The sequence below is a fragment of the Dicentrarchus labrax genome, unplaced genomic scaffold (assembly GCF_905237075.1).
Source record: "Dicentrarchus labrax unplaced genomic scaffold, dlabrax2021, whole genome shotgun sequence".
Taxonomy (NCBI): Eukaryota; Metazoa; Chordata; class Actinopteri; family Moronidae; genus Dicentrarchus; species Dicentrarchus labrax.
The window spans coordinates 1732678-1752754 of NW_026136704.1; the positions used below are offsets into that span (position 1 = coordinate 1732678).

General features: G+C 39.9%; 1 protein-coding gene and 1 long non-coding RNA gene across 2 annotated transcripts in view; both read right to left on the reverse strand.

Moving 5' to 3' along the window:
- LOC127362395 (uncharacterized) overlaps window positions 1-19807 on the reverse strand; it is a 39748-nt gene extending 19941 nt beyond the window's left edge. The window contains exon 1 of the long non-coding RNA XR_007884451.1: window positions 19771-19807. This is a non-coding gene — a long non-coding RNA (uncharacterized LOC127362395). The remainder of the gene's footprint in view (window positions 1-19770) is intronic.
- Window positions 547-11285, reverse strand: timm9 (translocase of inner mitochondrial membrane 9 homolog). The gene is made up of 4 exons (XM_051398058.1): window positions 11189-11285; window positions 4530-4578; window positions 3682-3777; window positions 547-1247 (listed from the first exon to the last, which is right to left on the reverse strand). Exons 2-4 carry the CDS (start codon window positions 4566-4568, stop codon window positions 1113-1115), a joined length of 270 nt encoding a protein of 89 aa, XP_051254018.1. The 5' UTR covers window positions 4569-4578; window positions 11189-11285; the 3' UTR covers window positions 547-1112.
- Window positions 19808-20077: the final 270 nt, after the last annotated feature.

The following is a 20077-nucleotide window of genomic DNA, read 5'->3' on the forward strand; positions in this document are numbered from 1 at the left end:
AGTCCTGGTCCTGGTCCTGACCCTGGTCCTGACCCTGGTCCTGACCACCGTAGTGTCTCGTCCACAGTCAGTGTTTAGTTTGTCTGTTACCGTAGAAACATGGCGGACTCCCTCTGTGTGTTATTGTACGGAAGCTTAATGATTCTTATTTTCAGCTGATTAAACACAATGAAAACAACCTGTGGACAAACATTATATTTCCTTTAATAAATATATTAGTTAAATACAATTAAGTTCAAAAGGTTTTCTAACGCGGTCCTTCATAATAAAGAGCTAATATTCTTGCAAAAGCAGCCAGTTAATGTTGAATGTGAACGTTAATATAAAGTGTTATTGATCCGATATTCAAACTCCAGGAACCGGAAACAGTTCAGTGTTCAATAAATGTGTAAGGAAGCTCGAGAACGCCAGAAAACTTGTCTGAATCTTTGTTTACAAAACAAGAACTAAAATGAACTAATGACTCAATAAAGGAGGTGAAGAAGGTTTATCAATAAAAACAGAGACATCAAGGTGAACCTATTATACAATAATGATATCAATAAGCATGTTTCATAAAACTTTATTAAATAACTGACTGTGATTTAGGGAGGATGTAGTGACACAGTCTGTCCAGCAGGGGGCGATCAGACTGAACACTGAGTCTGATGTGTAAAATATGTCACATGTTCAATGAGCACAGAACATTTTATTATTATTTAACAAACTTAACAAGTGAAACATTTATTTTAATTTCAGCCTCTAAAAGTCTTTAATGGTTAGAATTCCATTCCCGCTCTCAACGTCACATTCTCTTCAGATCTGATCCTGAGAGACGGAAACATTTGCAGGACAACAGAGATTTTCAGGATTTTGGTCATTTTAATGCATTTCCAGGTTTTCCAGGTTTTCCAGGACTCTGGGAACCTGATAAAAGTAAAATGCTCCTGGTCCTGAAACACGTTGAACATTTATAATCTGCAGACACGAGAAAAAGAAAAAACAGCTTCAACACAAAATCTGATCCAGCTTCACTTCAGAGTCTGTTTCCATCTGGACCTGCTGGACCTGCTGGACCAGGGCCATGGCCAGGGCCAGGGTTATGAGTCCAGTTCAGACCGGCTGAGTCCAGATCAGCGAGGCTGTCCCAGCAGTCCGGCTTTAGCGGCCAGAGCCTCGTTCTGCTGGATGTGGTACTCCTGGAACCGCATCGAGATCCGCTGAGTCATCTTCAGATATTTCTGTAGACACGACTCGGAGCAGCTCGACTGCAACGACAATCAATATTCAATCAGTACTGATTATTGATGATCAATGTCAGACTGTGGGAGTACTGAACTACGACTCCCAGGGTGCAACAGGCTCGAACAGTCTGGGAAAATTGCACAAAATTCAAACATAGCGGAAATACCGTTATGCAGCCATAAGCCCCGCCCCCCCGAATCAGCCCTCAAGAAGAGTAAGGTTGACACGTATGAAAACCGGTACGCCTGTGTATCGTAACAGAAAAAGGAGAAAGGCCTCTTGGACCCATCCCTCAAACTAAACAGGAAGTCGGCCATTTTGGATTTAGCGGTGATTTATGGCGATTTCCACACGTTGTATTTGAACGAACTCCTCCTAGGGAATTTAGCAGATCGACTTCAGATTTGGACACAGCCATCTAAACACATTCACCATTAAAAAAATGTAAAACATGCAGTAGTACAACCTCTGATTAAAAAAACCAGCTCTAGATCCTGCAGTTCTTGCTAATTTCAGGCCTATCTCCAAAGAAGATTGTGCACAGTCAATTAATGGCCTTTCTGGAAGAACATAATATTCTAGAGGTTTTCCAATCCGGTTTTAAAACCGTGCACAGCACAGAATCAGCTCTCTTAAGAGTTTTTAATGATATCTTTTTAGCTACTGACTCTGGTGACTGTGTTATCCTTGTGCTTTTAGATTTAACTGCTGCATTTGACACAGTGGATCATGAAATACTGATCTCACGTTTGAAGCAGTGGGTGGGCATCAGGGGCATAGCACTGGAGTGGTTCAGGTCGTACTTGGCTGATCGAACTTTCTGTGTCAGCCTGACTCTGTATCCTCCTCTGCTCCTCTCTCGTGTGGGGTCCCACAGGGCTCAGTTCTTGGCCCTCTCCTTTTCTCTCTCTATTTGCTCCCACTTGGTTCCATACTTAGGAAGCACGGCTTTTCATTCCACTGTTATGCAGACGACAGTCAGATTTATGTGCCTCTTAAAAAGAAAGATGAATACTCTGTCAGACTGCTACTTAAGTGTCTCGACGACATAAAGGCCTGGATGGCTCTGAGCTTTTTAAATTTCAATGATAAAAAGACAGAAGTGATGGTTTTTGGTGGCACCACAGGGACCCCCCCTGTAGATCTGGGTTCCTTGGCCCAGTATATTAAACCTAGCATCACAAACCTAGGGGTTAAGGTGGACCCTGAGCTTAAGTTGGACAGTCAGATCAAGGCTGTTGTCAAATCAAGCTTTTTCCATTTGAGGCAGCTGGCCAAAATAAAGCCAATTCTATCAAGGCAGCACTTTGAGACGGTAATCCACGCCTTTGTTACCACTCGGCTGGATTACTGTAATGCACTGTATGTGGGGGTTAGTGGGTCCTCCATCGCCCGTCTCCAGATGGTACAGAATGCTGCTGCACGTCTTTTAACTGGCACACGTAAACATTTCCCCCATTTTAGCCTCACTCCACTGGCTGCCAATTCAATTTAGGATCCATTTTAAAATTCTTTTATTTGCTTTTAAATCCCTAAATGGTCTTGCCCCGCCCTACCTATCTGAGCTTCTACACCCCATAACCGCATAATGGATTAGCCACGCCCCCCCAGAATCAGCCCCCAAGACACGTAAGACCAACATGTATGAAAATTGGTAGCCACGTGTATCATGATGGGACAAGCAAAAAAGCCTCTTGGACCTATAACCCAAACCCAACAGGAAGTCGGCCATTTTGAATTTCGTGGTCATTTTTAGCGTTTTTTTTGCGCTGTATTTGAACAAACTCCTCCGAGTGAATTCATCAGATCTACTTCAAATTTAATCAGCGCAATCTAAAGACATTCATGATTAAAAGTTGTGCTATTTACGTTATTCCGTCGAACAGCGTGTCCGTGGCGACGCCCATTCGCCATAAAACAGACTCAAGTGTACATTGTCCAATCTCAATGAAACGTTTGCTACTGGCAACAGGAAGTAAGCGCTGCATGGCAATTTTAATCTTACATGACATTTTAATGTTGTGGTCCACACATGATAAGCTGTCACTCCCTGACATGCACAGACTGCAAATATTTGTAGGTATTAAGGTTATAGGATTATTATAACGTTATGAACTAATCATTTTGATAATACTGATTACAACATAATGATTCTGATGTTCTATACCTCAAATTTTAACATGAAAATAAATTCTGGTTTGGTGTGTGATTAGTTTTGCGTGCCAACATTAACTCATGGTCATAGCGCCCCCTACTGGCGACAGGAAAAGATGTTTTATACTTGATTAGAGCAGCTTTAATTGGTCAGAAGATGCTTTTAAGGTGCGAGGTCCCGTTCAATGCTGCTTGTAGCTTTAATAATTATTATTATTATTATTATTATTATTGTTATGCTGTCTGGGTGTCCCTGAACGCCTCACCAACAGAATCAATAATCAACAATCATGTGTGGTTTACCTCCTCCGGCTTCACGTCTCTGGTGGTGAAATCTTTGACGCAATCCATAAAACAGTTCTCTGTCACCTTGTTGTACGTCCCCAGAAACTCCTTAAACTGACACACACACACACACACACACACACACACACACACACACACACAGTGACACACACACACACACACAGTGACACACACACACACACAGTGAAACACACAGTGACACACACACACACACACACACACACACACACACAGTGACACACACACACACACAGTGACACACACAGTGACACACACACACACACAGTGACACACACACACACACACACACACACACACACACACACACACACACAAAGTGACACACACACACACACACACACACACACACACACACACACACACAGTGACACACACACACACACACACACACACACACACACACAGTGACACACACACACACACACAGTGACACACACACACACACACACACACACACACACACACACACACAGTGACACACACACACACACACACACACACACACACACAATATGATTCCAGGTTTAAAATGAGTAATAAAGTTTGAAGTTGAATTGAGTAATGCTCTTTATATAAGTCCTATAATAATAATAATAATAATAATATATAATATAATATGTATTAATATTATATTATTATTATTATATAATATAATAATAATAATAATAATAATAATATATAATATAATATGTATTAATATTATATTATTATTATTATATAATATAATAATAATAATAATAATAATAATAATAATATATAATATAATATGTATTAATATTATATTATTATTATTATATAATATAATAATAATAATAATAAGTTACCTGTTTGATCTGGTCGGACTCGGACACCTGGACCGCCATGATTCAGATTCTGTGTGAGGAAACACAAACCAGACTCCATTAAAAAATCAGCCCATTTAACGTTCCCTCTCTGAGACACAATCACATGATCTACCTGAACAGGTGAGTTTATCAGAAACATCAGACGGATCAGAATCCTCTACAAAATATTTTATTTCACTTTGTTTATAAAGTTTTAGACATTTCTTCTTTAAATTCTGTTATTTTAACAGCGCCGTCCTGTCAGCTGAAGAGACGTTTATATGAATGTAGTCTGGTTGAGAATGGAGATCAATCATCAGCTGCTCTGTAGTAGCTTCTTAATCAATACTTCAGGGATAAATACATTCCTGTTCTAATGATGATGTTCTAATGATTATGTACAGGGGCGGATCTACCTGGGTGGCATAGGGTGACAAGTGCCACCCTAAAAGAAAGCCTTGCCCCCCCTGCTGCCACCCCAGTTGGCAGCAACGAATTAAAAGAAAAGTTACGGCCAATTTGACATTTAGGAGCGGAAATCTCCAATGTCCGACCGCAGTGAATGCAGCACGAGATAACGTCAGAGCGACTGATTCGTTTGAAAAACTGAGTGGTGCGAAGCGAGGGAGCCAGGAGTCGCCAGGAAAGGAGAGACGGGAGGAAAGAGCTAAAAACTTATTAACTATCTATCAAGAAATGAAATTATAATGAAAGCACAGTGCGAGCATAGCTGCGATGCTGATTTTGACATGATAAAAATCAGGTTGGAGAACGTTATTTCACTAACTGTACATGTAATGTTAGTTAGGTCTGACCTCAGGTCTGTGTAGGCTACAAAAGCTAATATTGATTCAACGTCTGTCAGGGAAAACATTGTAAAGTTACTAAAGGTAGCATACACAGTTCTCACCAAAGAGAAAGACGACAGAAATAGAAAATGAACAACTGAGAAAGGTAGATGGAGAAGATGAGGTGGAAGCAGAGAGAGAAGACGAAGATGAGCTGGAAGGAGAGAGAGAAAGGCAACAGAAACGTGACAGAGAGAGAATACAAGGCGACCAGGGACAGGAGGAGGAGGGAGAACACCACAGCGGTGAAGATATGGAGGAGGAAGAGCATCACCAAAATGAGGAGGGAGAAAGCGACAGACAAGATAAGCTGCAGGGCTCAGACAGTGAGCCATCACCAACTATCTCCAGTGGAGCTGCTCCACATGGTATGGAAACTGTTGCTGCATAGTAAACTCAGTTCCATATGAATAAGAACAACAAAGGACAGAGACGGACATTTTGCTATAAGGTGTATTTAAGAGACATTGCTTAGACTTCTTCAAATAAATATAAATATTCATGTTTGCTTAAATATGAATAATTGGGGAAACTCAGTGTGAAAGTGTGATGAGATGGGGACAGAGTTTTAATATTTTGTGTACAATGTATTTTAGATCTATTGATCAGATTCAATTCCAAAATCAAACAAATGAACCTAAAACTGCTCTCCCTCTGTTAGTGTGTGTTAAACACAGTCTGGTGGTTAGAACTTATCAATGACAGTCCACATTGATTATGTTTTTACTAGTTGTTATATTGTAGAATTAGTTCAGATGTAATGCAGTTTCAATCTTTCCTCCCCTCCATCTTCTAGACGTATCCAAGTCCAGGTGGGAGGTGCCAGTGCAGCCAATGCTCCTCCAGGGAGGAGCCAGGAGAAGCTTCTGCAGCGACTGGTACAGATCTCATCCCTGGTTAGAATACTCACAATCCAAAGGTGCAGCTTACTGTTCTGCTTGTAGACATTTTTCCCTCCCCGATGCTCCAAGGACTGTTTTCACCTCATTCGTTATCGTAACTGGAAAAAGGCTGCAGTGAAAGACAGTGGTTTCTGTTCTCATGCAGATCTGAAGGCCATGTAAATTAGGGATTGACCGATTATCGGCGCCGATATTCGGCATTTTGACGCATATCGGCATCAGCCTTTTTTTTGTAATCCGACGGCCGATAAGAGATCAATTTAGAACTGGGTTATTTTGGCCTCTCTGTCTGCTGTCACTACTCTGTCCCACCCACAGCACCATCTGATTGGTTACACACTCTGGTTACACGCAGAGCCACGGCACAGGTAACAGCCAATCAGCAGTGAAAGCTGTGCATGCACAGTGCTCACACACACGGCAGAGAGGAGGAAAAGTTTTGTTCCTGGGGGGTTGGTTTCGAAGGTAAGGTAAGGCAGCAGACTCTCCTGAAATTGTAATAAACTAGGGCTGCAACGATTCCTCGAGTACCTCGAGTAACTCCATTACAAAAAATGATCGAGGAATTATTTCTGCCTCGAAGCCTCGTTTAATTCAATTTAAAACTCATGTTTCGCACAAATTCTTTTTAGTGTGACACAATGTGCAACGGCGTTACTAACGGCGTTATTTTTTCAGTAACGGAGTAATTAATTACTTTTCCCATCGTTGCAACGCCGTTACCGTTACTGAGAATGTAAAGTGGCGTGTTACTTGCGTTCCTACAATGTGGTTGAATGAAGCGCAGCGCTGTCAGGCTTTCTGACAGCCACACATCAGCTGCCGGGAGAGAGCAGGGTGGTGATGATGATTGGCTGGGTGGGCGGATGCCCTGCTCACGCTGTCTCACTGCACGCTCTAACTACTACTATAAACATAAGACAGAGACAATGGCGACGAGCCAGGGAAATTCAAAGGTAGCGTTTTTAAACTGGAATACCGACACTACTTCTTGCTTACTGAAGTTAACGCAGGGCTCCAGAGTGCGACCAATTTAGTGAGCTCCAGCGAAGGAGACGGAGCCACTCCGTTAAAACAAGCAAAGCTTGATTTTTCGGGTCAGTAACAGGTGGCGACGAGGGCCGAGCTGAACACACTGACTGCAAGGTATGTTGTTGACAACATGATACCTGTCCATTATTTCTATGCATATGGCCGGCTGCAATCTGTTGAGTTCAAATAAATACCAAATGTTCTGAAATACTGTATATAGTGTTTTTATTCTTCATTCAGTTATTATAAACATATTTTACGTTATAGAAGATGTTATAGAATGTAATAGCGTTATAGAACATAAAAAATAATGTCAGTTACTTTGCTGAGTAACTAATTACTTTTACAATGTGGTAACTGGAAGAGACAGAAGATGTCGAAGGTGTGGGATCATTTTAAATTAAAAATTAAGGACATCGTGTTGTGTGTACATTTGGACAACATTTTTATTTTATTTTCGATACTTAGAAAAAATAAGTGGGAAACAATTTTATTTATTTTATTTAATTTTATGTCTCAGGAAATGAAGTGAATTTGAATGAAGTAAATTTTTTATCTATATTGGAAATCTGAAACGGTTTACTACTTTACATAATATGTATAATAATAAATAAATGTAAATGTTTCTTAAATAGGAGACAAATTGTTGTTATTATTAAGTGATCCATCTTGTTTTCTATTGTATATTTAAAATTGGGCTTTAATTAAGCAAAAGTATGTTTTATCCGATTACTCGATTAATCAATGGAATATTCGATAGAATACTCGATTACCAAAATATTCGATAGCTGCAGCCCTATAATAAACATCCCAGTCACTCACAACTACTAGTAACATTACTGTGAGTCCATTAACGTTATAGAAACATAAGCAGCAGCTCTGCTCACACGCAGTCCCTCCAGACGGCCAGTTAATCTCTGAAAACAAGGTTGCTGATATATCGATATGGAAATAGTCCGTGATAGTAGAAGTCTGTGTGTGAGTGAGAGAGTGAAAACCTAATAAACTCAATTCAGTCCAGTTTTATTTGTTTACATTTTCAGTTAACTTTATAAAGATGCTGCTGACCTGGGAACACCCTGCACTTTTTCTTTTTGTTTGAACTTAAAACAAAGATAAGTGAAAGATTAACATTTCAGTTATATTGAATTTTGGAAAACTTTATTTACTGTAGAAAACTTTAGGGAGCTATTTATTTATTTAAATTTTCAGTTAACTTTATAAGACATGCTGCTGAGCCCGGGAGCTCGCTGCACTTTTTGTTAGAATTTTAAAACAAAGATGTCTATCGTCTAAAAAAAAACCTTTAACATGTTGCAAATCTGATAAGCTGTTTAATAAACATTAAATGCTTAAAGGCATTTAAACGAAGTTAAGTGTTGGACTTTGTATTATTCAAAAAGTTGACGCCAATATTTTCCCTTTTACTGCAAATGAATATCGGCTCCAAATATCGGTTATCGGCCTCCTTGACAACTAATAATCGGTATCGGCCCTGAAAAAAACATATGGGTCTATTTCTAATGTAAATCCAATGTTTGCATGGACAGAGAACAATCCCTGTGTTTGGACTAATGGATGAGCAGAAACAGAAGCAGGTGGCTATAAATCAATACTACATTAATCGCCCCCCCAGATTAAATTCAATATGTATAAATACATAAATATATATAAATACATATGTTTATATATATATTTCTAAATACATTTATATATAAATAAGTATACATATAAACATTCATATAAATATATATATATAAACATATACATATATATAAACATATATATATATTATTTATAATATTAGAAAAATTAGACACATACTATCACAGACAGATGCAGAAAAACTAATCCATGCATTTGTTACTTCAAGGCTGGATTACTGCAACTCTTTATTATCAGGTTGCCCCAATAAGTCCATTAAAACGCTCCAATTAATTCAGAACGCTGCAGCACGAGTACTGACAGGAACTAGAAAAAGAGATCACATCTCTCCTGTACTAGCTTCTCTGCATTGGCTCCCTGTAAAATGTAGAATAGAATTTAAAATCCTCCTCCTCACCTATAAAGCTCTTCATGGTCAGGCCCCTTCATATCTTAAAGAGCTCATAGTACCCTATTACCCCTCTAGAACACTACGTTCTCTGAATGCTGGGCTACTTGTGGTTCCTATAGTCTCTAAAAGTAGAACAGGAGCCAGAGCCTTCAGTTACCAAGCTCCTCTCCTGTGGAACCAGCTTCCAGTTGTGGTTCGGGAGGCAGACACCCTCACCACATTCAAGAGTAGGCTTAAGACATTCCTCTTTGATAAAGCTTATAGTTAGGGCTGGATCAGGTGAGTCCTGAACCATCCCTTAGTTATGCTGCTATAGGCCTAGACTATCGGGGGATTTCCCATGGTGCACTGAGCTACTCTCTTCCTCTCTCTTTCTGCACTCATTCATGTCCCTTTAATGCATGTTACTAACTTCACTTCTTCCCCGGAGTTCTTGTGCTTTCTCGTCTCGCAGGTTCTTATTGATCCTGGTGGAGCCTCCTGCCATGGTCCTGCTTGACTGCCATTGCCAATACTGTTGTTGCTGTGCACCTGTCTGTCTGTCTGTCGCTCTCTCTCTCCCTCTCTCTCTCTCTCTGTCTGTCTCTCTCGCTCTGTCTCTCTCTCTCTCTCTCACCCAAGTCGAGTCTCCCACCCACCTAGAGCCGGAGGATCTGTCCTAGGTTTCTGCCTTTTAACAGGCAGTTTTTCCTTGCCCTTGTCTCCAAGTGCTTGCTCATGGTGGTACTGTTGGGTCTCTGTAAATAATGTTTTAAAGAGTTCGGTCTAGACCTGCTCTATTTGAAAAGTGTCCTGAGATAACTTCTGTTATGAATTGGCGCTATACAAATAAAATTGAAATTGAATTGAATTGAATATGTTTATATATATATTTCTAAATATATTTATATATAAATAAGTATACATATAAACATTTATATAAATATATATGTTTATATAAACATATATATTTATATAAACATATATAATATATATTTATATATGTTTATATAATATATATATGTTTATATATTATATAAACAATATATTATATAAACATATATATTTATATAAACATATTTATATATGTTTATATAAATATTATATAAACATATATAAATATATATTTATATATGTTTATAAATATATATAAACATATACGTCTGCATTATGTTGCCTCCCTCTCGACTCCCAGAAATATTTCTCTAGATCTGCCCCTGATGATCTAATGATTATTGATAATGATTATTGATGATCTAATGATTATTGATAATGATTATTGATGATCTAATGATTATTGATGATGATTATTGATGATCTAATGATTATTGATGATGATTATTGATAATGATTATTGATGATCTAATGATTATTGATAATGATTATTGATGATCTAATGATTATTGATGATGATTATTGATAATGATTATTGATGATCTAATGATTATTGATAATGATTATTGATGATCTGATGTGGATGATTATTGATAATGATTATTGATGATCTCATGATTATTGATGATCTGTGTTCTGATGATGATTATTGATGATCTAATGATTATTGATGATGATTATTGATAATGATTATTGATGATCTAATGATTATTGATGATGATTATTGATAATGATTATTGATGATTTCTGTCACTATTTCCCTGCAGGAGCAATAAGCTAACGGCTACCGTTAGCTAGCATTAGCTCCGGTGTCTGTTTCCGGGTTTAATTGAACCTTTGTTGTTGTTGTTGTTGTTGTTGTTGTTGTTCCGACCGACTACAAACCGCCGGCGGGGAGTGAATATAACAATAAAACATGAATTATGATCAGAATATGATTCCACCGACCTGCGGACGTTGTGACGTGAAGCTGCTGCGGGCTGAAGGACGCGTGAGCGGAAGTGACCCGCATCATCATCATCATCATCATCATCTTCTTCTTCTTCTTCTAGGATTCCGGCAGTGTAGACGCTGTTAGGCGTACTGCTGCCCTCCACAGGTCAGATGGAGAACTATATTCTCACATACAGTCCTGTATCATGTAGAAACTGAAGAACTGCTCCACTCCAACTCCTGTCAGTCTAACAAAGAAAACCTTTCTCTCTTCTCTTTACCTTCCACATTCCAGGAACACCTGCCCTACTGTTCCAACGATCCCACACTCACACAATCCAGAAACATTTCCTACAGAGAATCATTGAACCCACAATGACCCAACCTCAACCTACAGAGTTTCACTGAGAATCACATAAACATATTTTCCTGACTTTAGGTTGTATAGAAAAGAAGTGTCTACCCCTGGCTTCCCTTTGCCACCCTCTCTGCCATTCTTTCAGCCCGCTTTGATTATTTCTCTTAATTCCACTCTCCCCATGGATAAATGAACATCTACTTCACTGCTTAAGCTTTCCTTTGCAGTGGTCCACCTGCTCATTCCCCCATAATATGAATTCAAAAGTTATTAAATAATGGTCAGATAGGAAAGGATTATGTGGGAAGACTATTAAATGTTCAATATCAATGCCATATGATAAAACAAGGTCAAGAGTGTGATTAAAACAATGAGTTGGTTTATTTACACTCTGACAGAAGCCAATTGAGTCTATTAATGATATAAATGCATTACTAAGGCTGTCATTGTCAACATCCACATGAATATTAAAATCACCTACAATAATTACTTTATCTGATTTAAGGACTAAACTTGATAGAAACTCTGAGAATTCAGATATAAAATCAGAGTACGGTCCAGGAGCGCGGTACACTATAACAAATAGAACTGGCTGCAGTGTTTTCCAGTTTGGGTGAGAAAGACTAAGAACAAGGCTTTCAAATGAATTATAATTTAGTTTAGGTTTAGGGTCCATTAAAACGCTCCAATCATATATGGCTGCTACTCCACCTCCTCGGCCAGTGCCTCGAGGAATGTGAGTATTAATATGACTGGGGGGGTGGATTCATTTAGGCTAACATACTCCTCGTGGGACAACCAGGTCTCAGTAAGACAAAGTAAATCAATATCATAATCTGATATTAATTCATTCACTAAAACAGCTTTAGAGGACAGAGACCTGATATTTAACAGCCCACATTTCATTCTCTTATTTTGTGCTACTGAGGAGTTGGTTTTTTCCTGGTCCTAACTCTGGACTGTCAGGTTTTAGAGATAAACTTCGCCATATTTCTAGATAAGAGAGCCGCTCCATCCAAAGTGGGATGGATGCCGTCTCTCCTAATCAGACCAGGTTTTCCCCAAAAAGGCTTCCAGTTATCAATGAAGCCCACATCGTTTGCTGGACACCACCTCGACAGCCAGCGGTGGAATGATGACATCATCACTGGTCACATCTCCTTGATTAGTTCCCTTAACTTTAAACAGCACGACAAACTCTTGAGTATTTCCAGTTTTCCTAACCTTATTTCCTTCATCTCCTGACATTTCAGGTCTTTCACTCGATGCCCCCCTCTTAGAGCCCCCCTTTTCCTTTACCTTCACCACCGTCTGCCCCCCACCACCCTCAGCCCCCCTCCCTGAAGCCATGAGCCTCTTAAACCCCTCCTTCCCAACCCTAATCTAATTCTAATAATACTAGCCCAACTATTAATCAAAGAAAAAGTCAAAGAAAAAGTGTCTCGAGCTTGTTGTGCGGAAGCAGGTGTAGAACACGAGCACGTGCTCCGCTTCTCTCAGCGTGTCTCAATCAATCCTTTAGATTTGATTGGCGGCTGGCATCCAGCTTATATATTAAACCCTAAACATTAACCCCGTTTCCCTCAAGGACTTTCTCACATACCTCGCAACATGTTCCCTACCGTGAACATCACTTTGTCCCTTCTCTCCTGTCTCTCTCTCTCCTCCCTCTCTCTCTGTGTACCTGTCTCTCTCTCTGTGTACCTGTCTCTCTCTCAATTCAATTCAATTCAATTCAAATGGCTTTCTTGACATGATGTAACACTGTACATATTGCCAAAGCAAGCGTTTGGAATTAAAAATAATAATAATAACAGTAAAGGAAAACAATATTTACAATAAATTAATTATAATCTATACTGTTGGTAATACTGTAACTATGATTGACTCAATCACAGTCACAGTCACAATCAATCAATCTCAGTCAATAAGTAATTAATTAAATCAATCAATCAATCAATCAATCAGTTTGGGTTAAATAAAAATGTCATTAAAACAGTAGTAAAGTAACTACAGTTAAAACAAGTAATCTGTTGTCAATATAACAGTAATTACAAATTATTAAATATAATAATCTATATAATATTAAAATATATTAGAATTAAAATAAAATAGATAGATAAAACTGTTAACGTGTGTGTGTGTGTGTGTGTATGTATATATATAAACAACAACAACAACAACAAAAAAACAACTAAAACAATCAATTATTTTATACATTTATCTGAGTTTCCACTGGTCGTCCTCAGTTCGTGGCATGAGGAGACATATTTTGCTGCAATAATTTGACTTTTGGGCATTTCTCCCAGTAAATAGGGGAGTTTCTGTGTGTCTGATAATAATTTGAATTTGGGGAATATTTGGGAAATGTTTGCGAATAGTTTTTCTCTTAAAGTTTTGAATTTAGGGCATGAGGTTAGAAAATGCAGCTCTGTCTCTACCTGTCCTCTGTCACACTGGGAGCAGAGTCTCTCCTCTTCTGGTAGCCAGTTCTGTCTGTGGCGACCCGTTTCTATGGCCAGGCTGTGTTCACTCAGTCTGTACATTGTCAACATTTTTCTTAGTTTAGGACATTTTATTGTGCTCAGGTAATTTGCCAGTTTGAATTCTCTTTTTAGGGTCAGATAACATTGTAATTTACTTTGTGTTTTGGTCGATTCTTTCCAGTATTCAATATATTTTCTTTTTGCTTGTTGATAATTTGGTTTGGTCTGATTGAGTTGGTGTTGCTGTCCTGAGGCTGTTGGGGACATGTTACTGCAGAGAGCCTCAGGACCAGCTGGCTGAGGGGACTCTTCTCTGGTTTCAGCTCCTGGTATGTTAGGGCTTTGTGATGGTATGTCTGGGGGTTAACTGATTTATCTTCTCTGTATTTTTAGTAGGAGGGGGTATTGGCCGAGTTCTGCTCTGCACAGATTATTTGGTGTTTTTCTCTGCACCTGCAGGATGCTCTTACAGAACTCGCTGTGGAAAGATTCTATGATTGTTTTGTCCCATTTGTCAAATTCATTTTTTAGTTTTGGTCCCCAAATTTCGCTGCCATATAGAATTATTGGTTCTAGTACAAATTGGAAAATGTTAAGCCAGATTTGGATTGGAATATAGATTTTAATGTTTCTCTTTATTGCATAGAAAGCTCTCCTTGCTTTGTCCCTCAGATCTTTCACAGCCATGTTGAGGTTTCCTGTGTATGTGAGAAGAATGCTGTTTGTTTGTTTCCAATCTTTACGGCACATTCACTTTTTGTATACATGTTCTTAATCAGATCATATGTTTTTCCTCCAATGCCACTTTCAAGTAGCCTATAGAAAAGGCCCTTGTGCCAGATGGAATCAAAGGCTTTTTTGAAGTCAACGAAACATGCATATACCTTTCTTTTCCTAATTTTTAATTCTTGATCAATTAAAGTCTGGAGGGTAAATATATGGTCCATTGTGCAGCAATTTGGCAAGAAACCAATTTGGCATTTATTAATATTGTGGTCATCAAGAAAGTTGACAAGTCGTTTATTAATGATGTTGCAGAATATTTTTCCCAGGTTACTGGGACACATATTCCTCTGTAGTTATTTGGATCATATTTATTTCCGGATTTATGAATTGGGGTTATTAAACCTTTGTTCCAGATGTCTGGAAAAGCTCCAGTTGACAGAATAGTATTGAATAGTTGTATTATAGCCAATCTGATTTTATGGTCTGAGTATTTGATCATTTGGTTGAGGATTCCATCAATACCACAAGCCTTTTTTCCTTTCAGACTGGATGACTTCTGTTAATTCTTGTTCTGTTACTGGGTAATCTAGAGGGTTTTGGTTGTTTTTTATCACCGCCTCCAGAGTTTTCCATTTTGTGAATATCTTGTACTGATCATCATTCTTTGTAATATTACTGTATAATTCACTAAAGTGATTAATCCAAGTATTTCCATCTTGGATCACCAATTCTTCCTGCTGGGTTTTGTTTAGGTTGTTCCATCTCTTCCAGAACTGGTTGGATTCGAGGGATTCCTCAATTTCACAGAGCTGGTTCTTGCTGTGTTGTTCTTTCTTTGTTTTTAGGGTGTACTTGTATTGTTTCACAGTGGCCTCATATTGACAGCGTATGTTGTGGTTATCTGGGTCTCTATGCTTTTCATTTGATAATTTCCTTAAAGTTTTCCTTAGGTTTTTGCATTCAGTGTCGAACCATTTGTTATTGTTCATTTGTTGAGATTTTGGTTTGGAGGCTTTCAAATTAGACAATAGAGCCAAATGATGAAAAATTGAATTGATTTTGTCCACAGCAGAATTTACACCAGAATTATTATGGGGAAATGTTTCAGTTAGAAATAAATGAGTTAAATCATATATGTTTTGACTTTCCAGTGCCTTTTGGTACGCCCCCATGCTGTCAGGGGTCCATCTGTATGAGTATGTGCTGTTAAACAGTTCACAGGCACTAGGGGCTCCAGAGTTAGACTGGGCCCTTTTCAGATAGATTGTGATTTTGCTGTGGTCTGAGAGGTGTGTGAGGGGTGTGAGGGGGCTGACTGTGAAAGCTCTGAGAGACATTGGATCTAGATCTGTAATGAAATAATCTACCGTACTACTGCCAAGAGCTGAGCTGTAAGTGTAGCGACCCAGAGAGTCCCCTCGTAGCCTCCGCTGACTATGTACAGACCCAGTGTACGGTAGAGCTGTAAAAGCTGCATACCGCTTGTATTAGTAAGCTTGTCAAAGCTCTTTCTAGTAGGACATTCAGGGAGGGGGAAGCAGGTGCTTCCAGGTAAGTGTTTGTCTCCCTGGGTGTTCATAGTGTCAGCTCTTTCCCCTGTTCGAGCGTTCAAGTCCCCACAGAGTAATACATTTCCCATGGTTTTATAATGGTTAATTTCCTCCTCAAGAAAAGGGAAAATATCTGGGTTGTAGTAGGGGGATTCTGATGGAGGTATATAGATGGCACACATGTAGACATGTTGCTCAGCACAAATAATCTTTTTGTTAATTTTCAACCATATATAAGATTCTTCTTTTTTAATAACTGTGATGGACTGGCTCAGTTCTGATTTACACCATATAATCATGCCTCCTGAATCTCTGCCTTGGGTTATTGTGGGATGTTTTGTTGATGGTATAATAATCTCAGTGTAGCCGTGAGGACAACCAGTGGAAACATTTTCTCTGCACCATGTTTCCTGTAAAACTATGATGTCAGAGTCTTTTAACTCTCTATTAAAATCTGAATTTCTGCTCTTTAAACCAAAAGCTGATGATCTCAGACCTTGAATGTTCCAACATGTTATTGTAAATAATTTCATCTCCAAGTGTGATCCGTTCAAAAATTAGACAAACACCTTAAAAGAAAAATAATAATAATAATAAACTAGATATTGAAAAATAATAATGGTAATAAATGAAAAGTGTAAAAAGACGAAAAGAGGTCAATTAATAAAATATTAAACTTTGAGTGACATTTTAGAGTGTATCATGTATGAAATCCTGTTAAGAATTGTCCTTATAAAACTATTCATTTAAAATGATATACAACATGTTAAACTATTAATTATCGTGGTGTCTCTGCTCTTCCACCATGTAGCTACATGAGGCGAGAGCAGAGCAGGTTTAGCATGTGTAATATTTCTATGAGTTCACCAGAGGGGGGTGGGGCTGTGGCACCGCTGCAGCATTGTTCAGCCCAATAGGCTGCTGCTCCTGTAGTATTGGTTCTGCCGTTGGGAGGAGGGGGGGGTATAGGACCTCCAGGCTGGGAGGCTCTCTGAGTCTGAACCAGGCTGGGTGAGAGGGGGTGAGTCCTCGAGGAAAGGGCCCTGTTGTACTTCAGCAGGTGTAGTGGGAGTTTGGCTGGATGTGGTCTGGGTCTGAAAGGTGAGCACAGGGGGTTGTGTGGAGTTCAGTCTGGCTTGTAGACTGAGCCCTGTTCTGTCCCTCTCATGTAGCTCTTCTCTCAGAGTAGCCAACTCAGTTCTGCAGTTGTCTCTGTCCTTCCTAAGTTCCTTCACCTCCTCACTGAGATGATCCAGCTGTGTTCTCTGATGAGCTAGTTCCTGTTGAAACTCTCTCAGCTGTGAGTTGACATTGTTGTGTTCTTTCTTGGCCTGGAAGTCACTGACAGTAGGAGAAGTAGGCTGCTGTTGGTCCAGCTGCTCTCCTCTCTCTCTCTCTGTCTCTCTCTCCTCCCTCTGTCTCTCTCTCTCTCTCTCTCTCTCTCTCTCTCTCTCTCTCTGTCTCTCTCTCTCTCTGTCTCTCTCTCCTCTCTCTCTCTCCTCTCTCTCTCTCTCTCTCTCTCTATCTCTGTCTCTCTCTCTCCTCTCTCTGTCTCTCTCTCCTCTCTCTCTCTCCGTCTCTCTCTCTCCTCTCTCTCTCTCTCTCTCTCCTCTCTCTGTCTCTCTCTCCTCTCTCTCTCTCCTCTCTCTCTCTCTCTCTCTCTCTCTCTGTCTCTCTCTCCTCTCTCTCTCTCTCTCTCTCTCTCTCTCTCTCTCTCTGTCTCTCTCTCTCCTCTCTCTCTCTCTCTCTCCTCTCTCTCTCTCCTCTCTCTCTCTCTCTCTCTCTCTCTCTCTCTCTCTCTCTCCTCTCTCTCTCTCTCTCTCTCTCTCTCTCTCTCTCTCTCTCTCTCTCTCTCTCTCTCTCTCTCTCTCTCTCTCTCTCTCTCTCTCTCTCTCTCTCTCTCTCTCTCTCTCTCTCTCTCTCTCTCTCTCTCTCTCTCTCTCTCTCTCTCTCTCTCTCCTCTCTGTCTCTCTCTCTCGCCTCTCTCTCTCCTCTCTGTCTCTCTCTCTCCTCTCTCTCTCTCTCTCTCTGTCTCTCTCTCTGTCCTCTCTCTCTCATTCCATAAGAACATGCTGCACAGATTCAGGATGATCACACAATCTACATTTACCAGTAAGATGTTTACCAATTCTGTATAATGTGCTATTAAACTCTGTGTGCCCTAATCTGAGGCGGGTAATGACCGCCTCCACCTTCCTGCTCCCGCCCACCACTCCTCCTTTCTTCCTGTCTTGTTTAAATCCCAGTATTCCTGCCAAACCTTTTGTATTTGTGTTTTAATGATTGTCTTTCCTTCTGCTTTCCCTAGTGGGATATTGTTTTGTGACTATGTCTGCATCCTCATTGCCCTCAACCCCTGCATGAGCAGGGACCCACAGAAAACAGACCATCCTCCCCCTGTTATGAAGGCCGTATAGCATTTGATGGATCTCCATGATTAGATCTTGCCTGCATGACTTCATGGTCTTAATACTCCTGATGGAATGAGTGCGTTGGCCCTGTTGTCTCCCCCTAACCATCTCAGTGCGAGCGTGATAGCCAGGAGTTCAACTGTGTACACTGATGCATGATCTGTTGTTGCCACTTTGAACTCTGGAATGTAAACGCACCTATTCTCTGTAAATATTCATACTCTATTTGCATAATTCTGTTCAATATACCTTTGCACTATGACTCCAGTAACTCCCTGCCTTGTCTTCCTTTTGAGCTTCTGCTGAATATTAAAATCTACTGACAGCATCTAGAACCACCAGGGAGGAAGTGACCGTCAAACTTTATTTAAACATCAGTTCAACAGCAGAGACAAATAACAAATAAAGATTCAATTATTATTTAATGGACACTGAAGACATTCATATCCGAGGAACTACAAAACAAACTCCAGAAGAAAAATGGGACGAAAGTTTACACTGGAAATTAAAGCTGGATCAATTCAATTCAATTCAATTCAATTTTATTTGTATAGCGCCAATTCATAACAGAAGTTATCTCAAGACACTTTTCAAATAGAGCAGGTCTAGACCGAACTCTTTAAAACATTAATTACAGAGACCCAACAGTACCACCATGAGCAAGACCTTGGAGACAAGGGCAAGGAAACACTGCCTGTAGGACAGATCCTCCGGCTCTAGGTGGGTGGACGTCTGTCTCGACCAGTTGGGGTGAGAGAGAGAGAGAGAGAGACAGAGAGAGAGAGAGAGAGAGAGAGACAGACAGACAGACAGGTGCACAGCAACAACAGTATTGGTAATGGCAATCTAGCAGGACCATGGCAGGAGGCTCCACCAGGATCGATAAGAACCTGCGAGACGAGAAAGCACAAGAACTCCGGGGAAGAAGTGAAGTTAGTAACATGCATTAATGGAACATGAATGAGTGCAGAAAGAGAGAGGAAGGGAGGAGCTCAGTGCACCATGGGAAATCCCCCCGATAGTCTAGGCCTATAGCAGCATAACTAAGGGATGGTTCAGGACTCACCTGATCCAGCCCTAACTATAAGTTTTATCAAAGAGGAATGTCTTAAGCTTACTCTTGAATGTGGTGAGGGTGTCTGCCTCCCGAACCACAACTGGAAGCTGGTTCCACAGGAGAGGAGCTTGGTAACTGAAGGCTCTGGCTCCTGTTCTACTTTTAGAGACTATAGGAACCACAAGTAGCCCAGCATTCAGAGAACGTAGTGTTCTAGAGGGGTAATAGGGTACTATGAGCTCTTTAAGATATGAAGGGGCCTGACCATGAAGAGCTTTATAGGTGAGGGGGGAGGATTTTAAATTCAATTCTACAT

Excerpts from the sequence above, each read along its gene's own strand:
- timm9 (XM_051398058.1), bottom strand. The coding sequence starts at position 4,568 with ATGGCGGTCCAGGTGTCCGAGTCCGACCAGATCAAACAG. Across the intron at positions 3,778-4,529 it reads AGTCCGACCAGATCAAACAG|TTTAAGGAGTTTCTGGGGAC; the intron begins GTAACTTATTAT and ends TGTGTGTGTCAG. Across the intron at positions 1,248-3,681 it reads GAGACGTGAAGCCGGAGGAG|TCGAGCTGCTCCGAGTCGTG; the intron begins GTAAACCACACA and ends TTGTCGTTGCAG.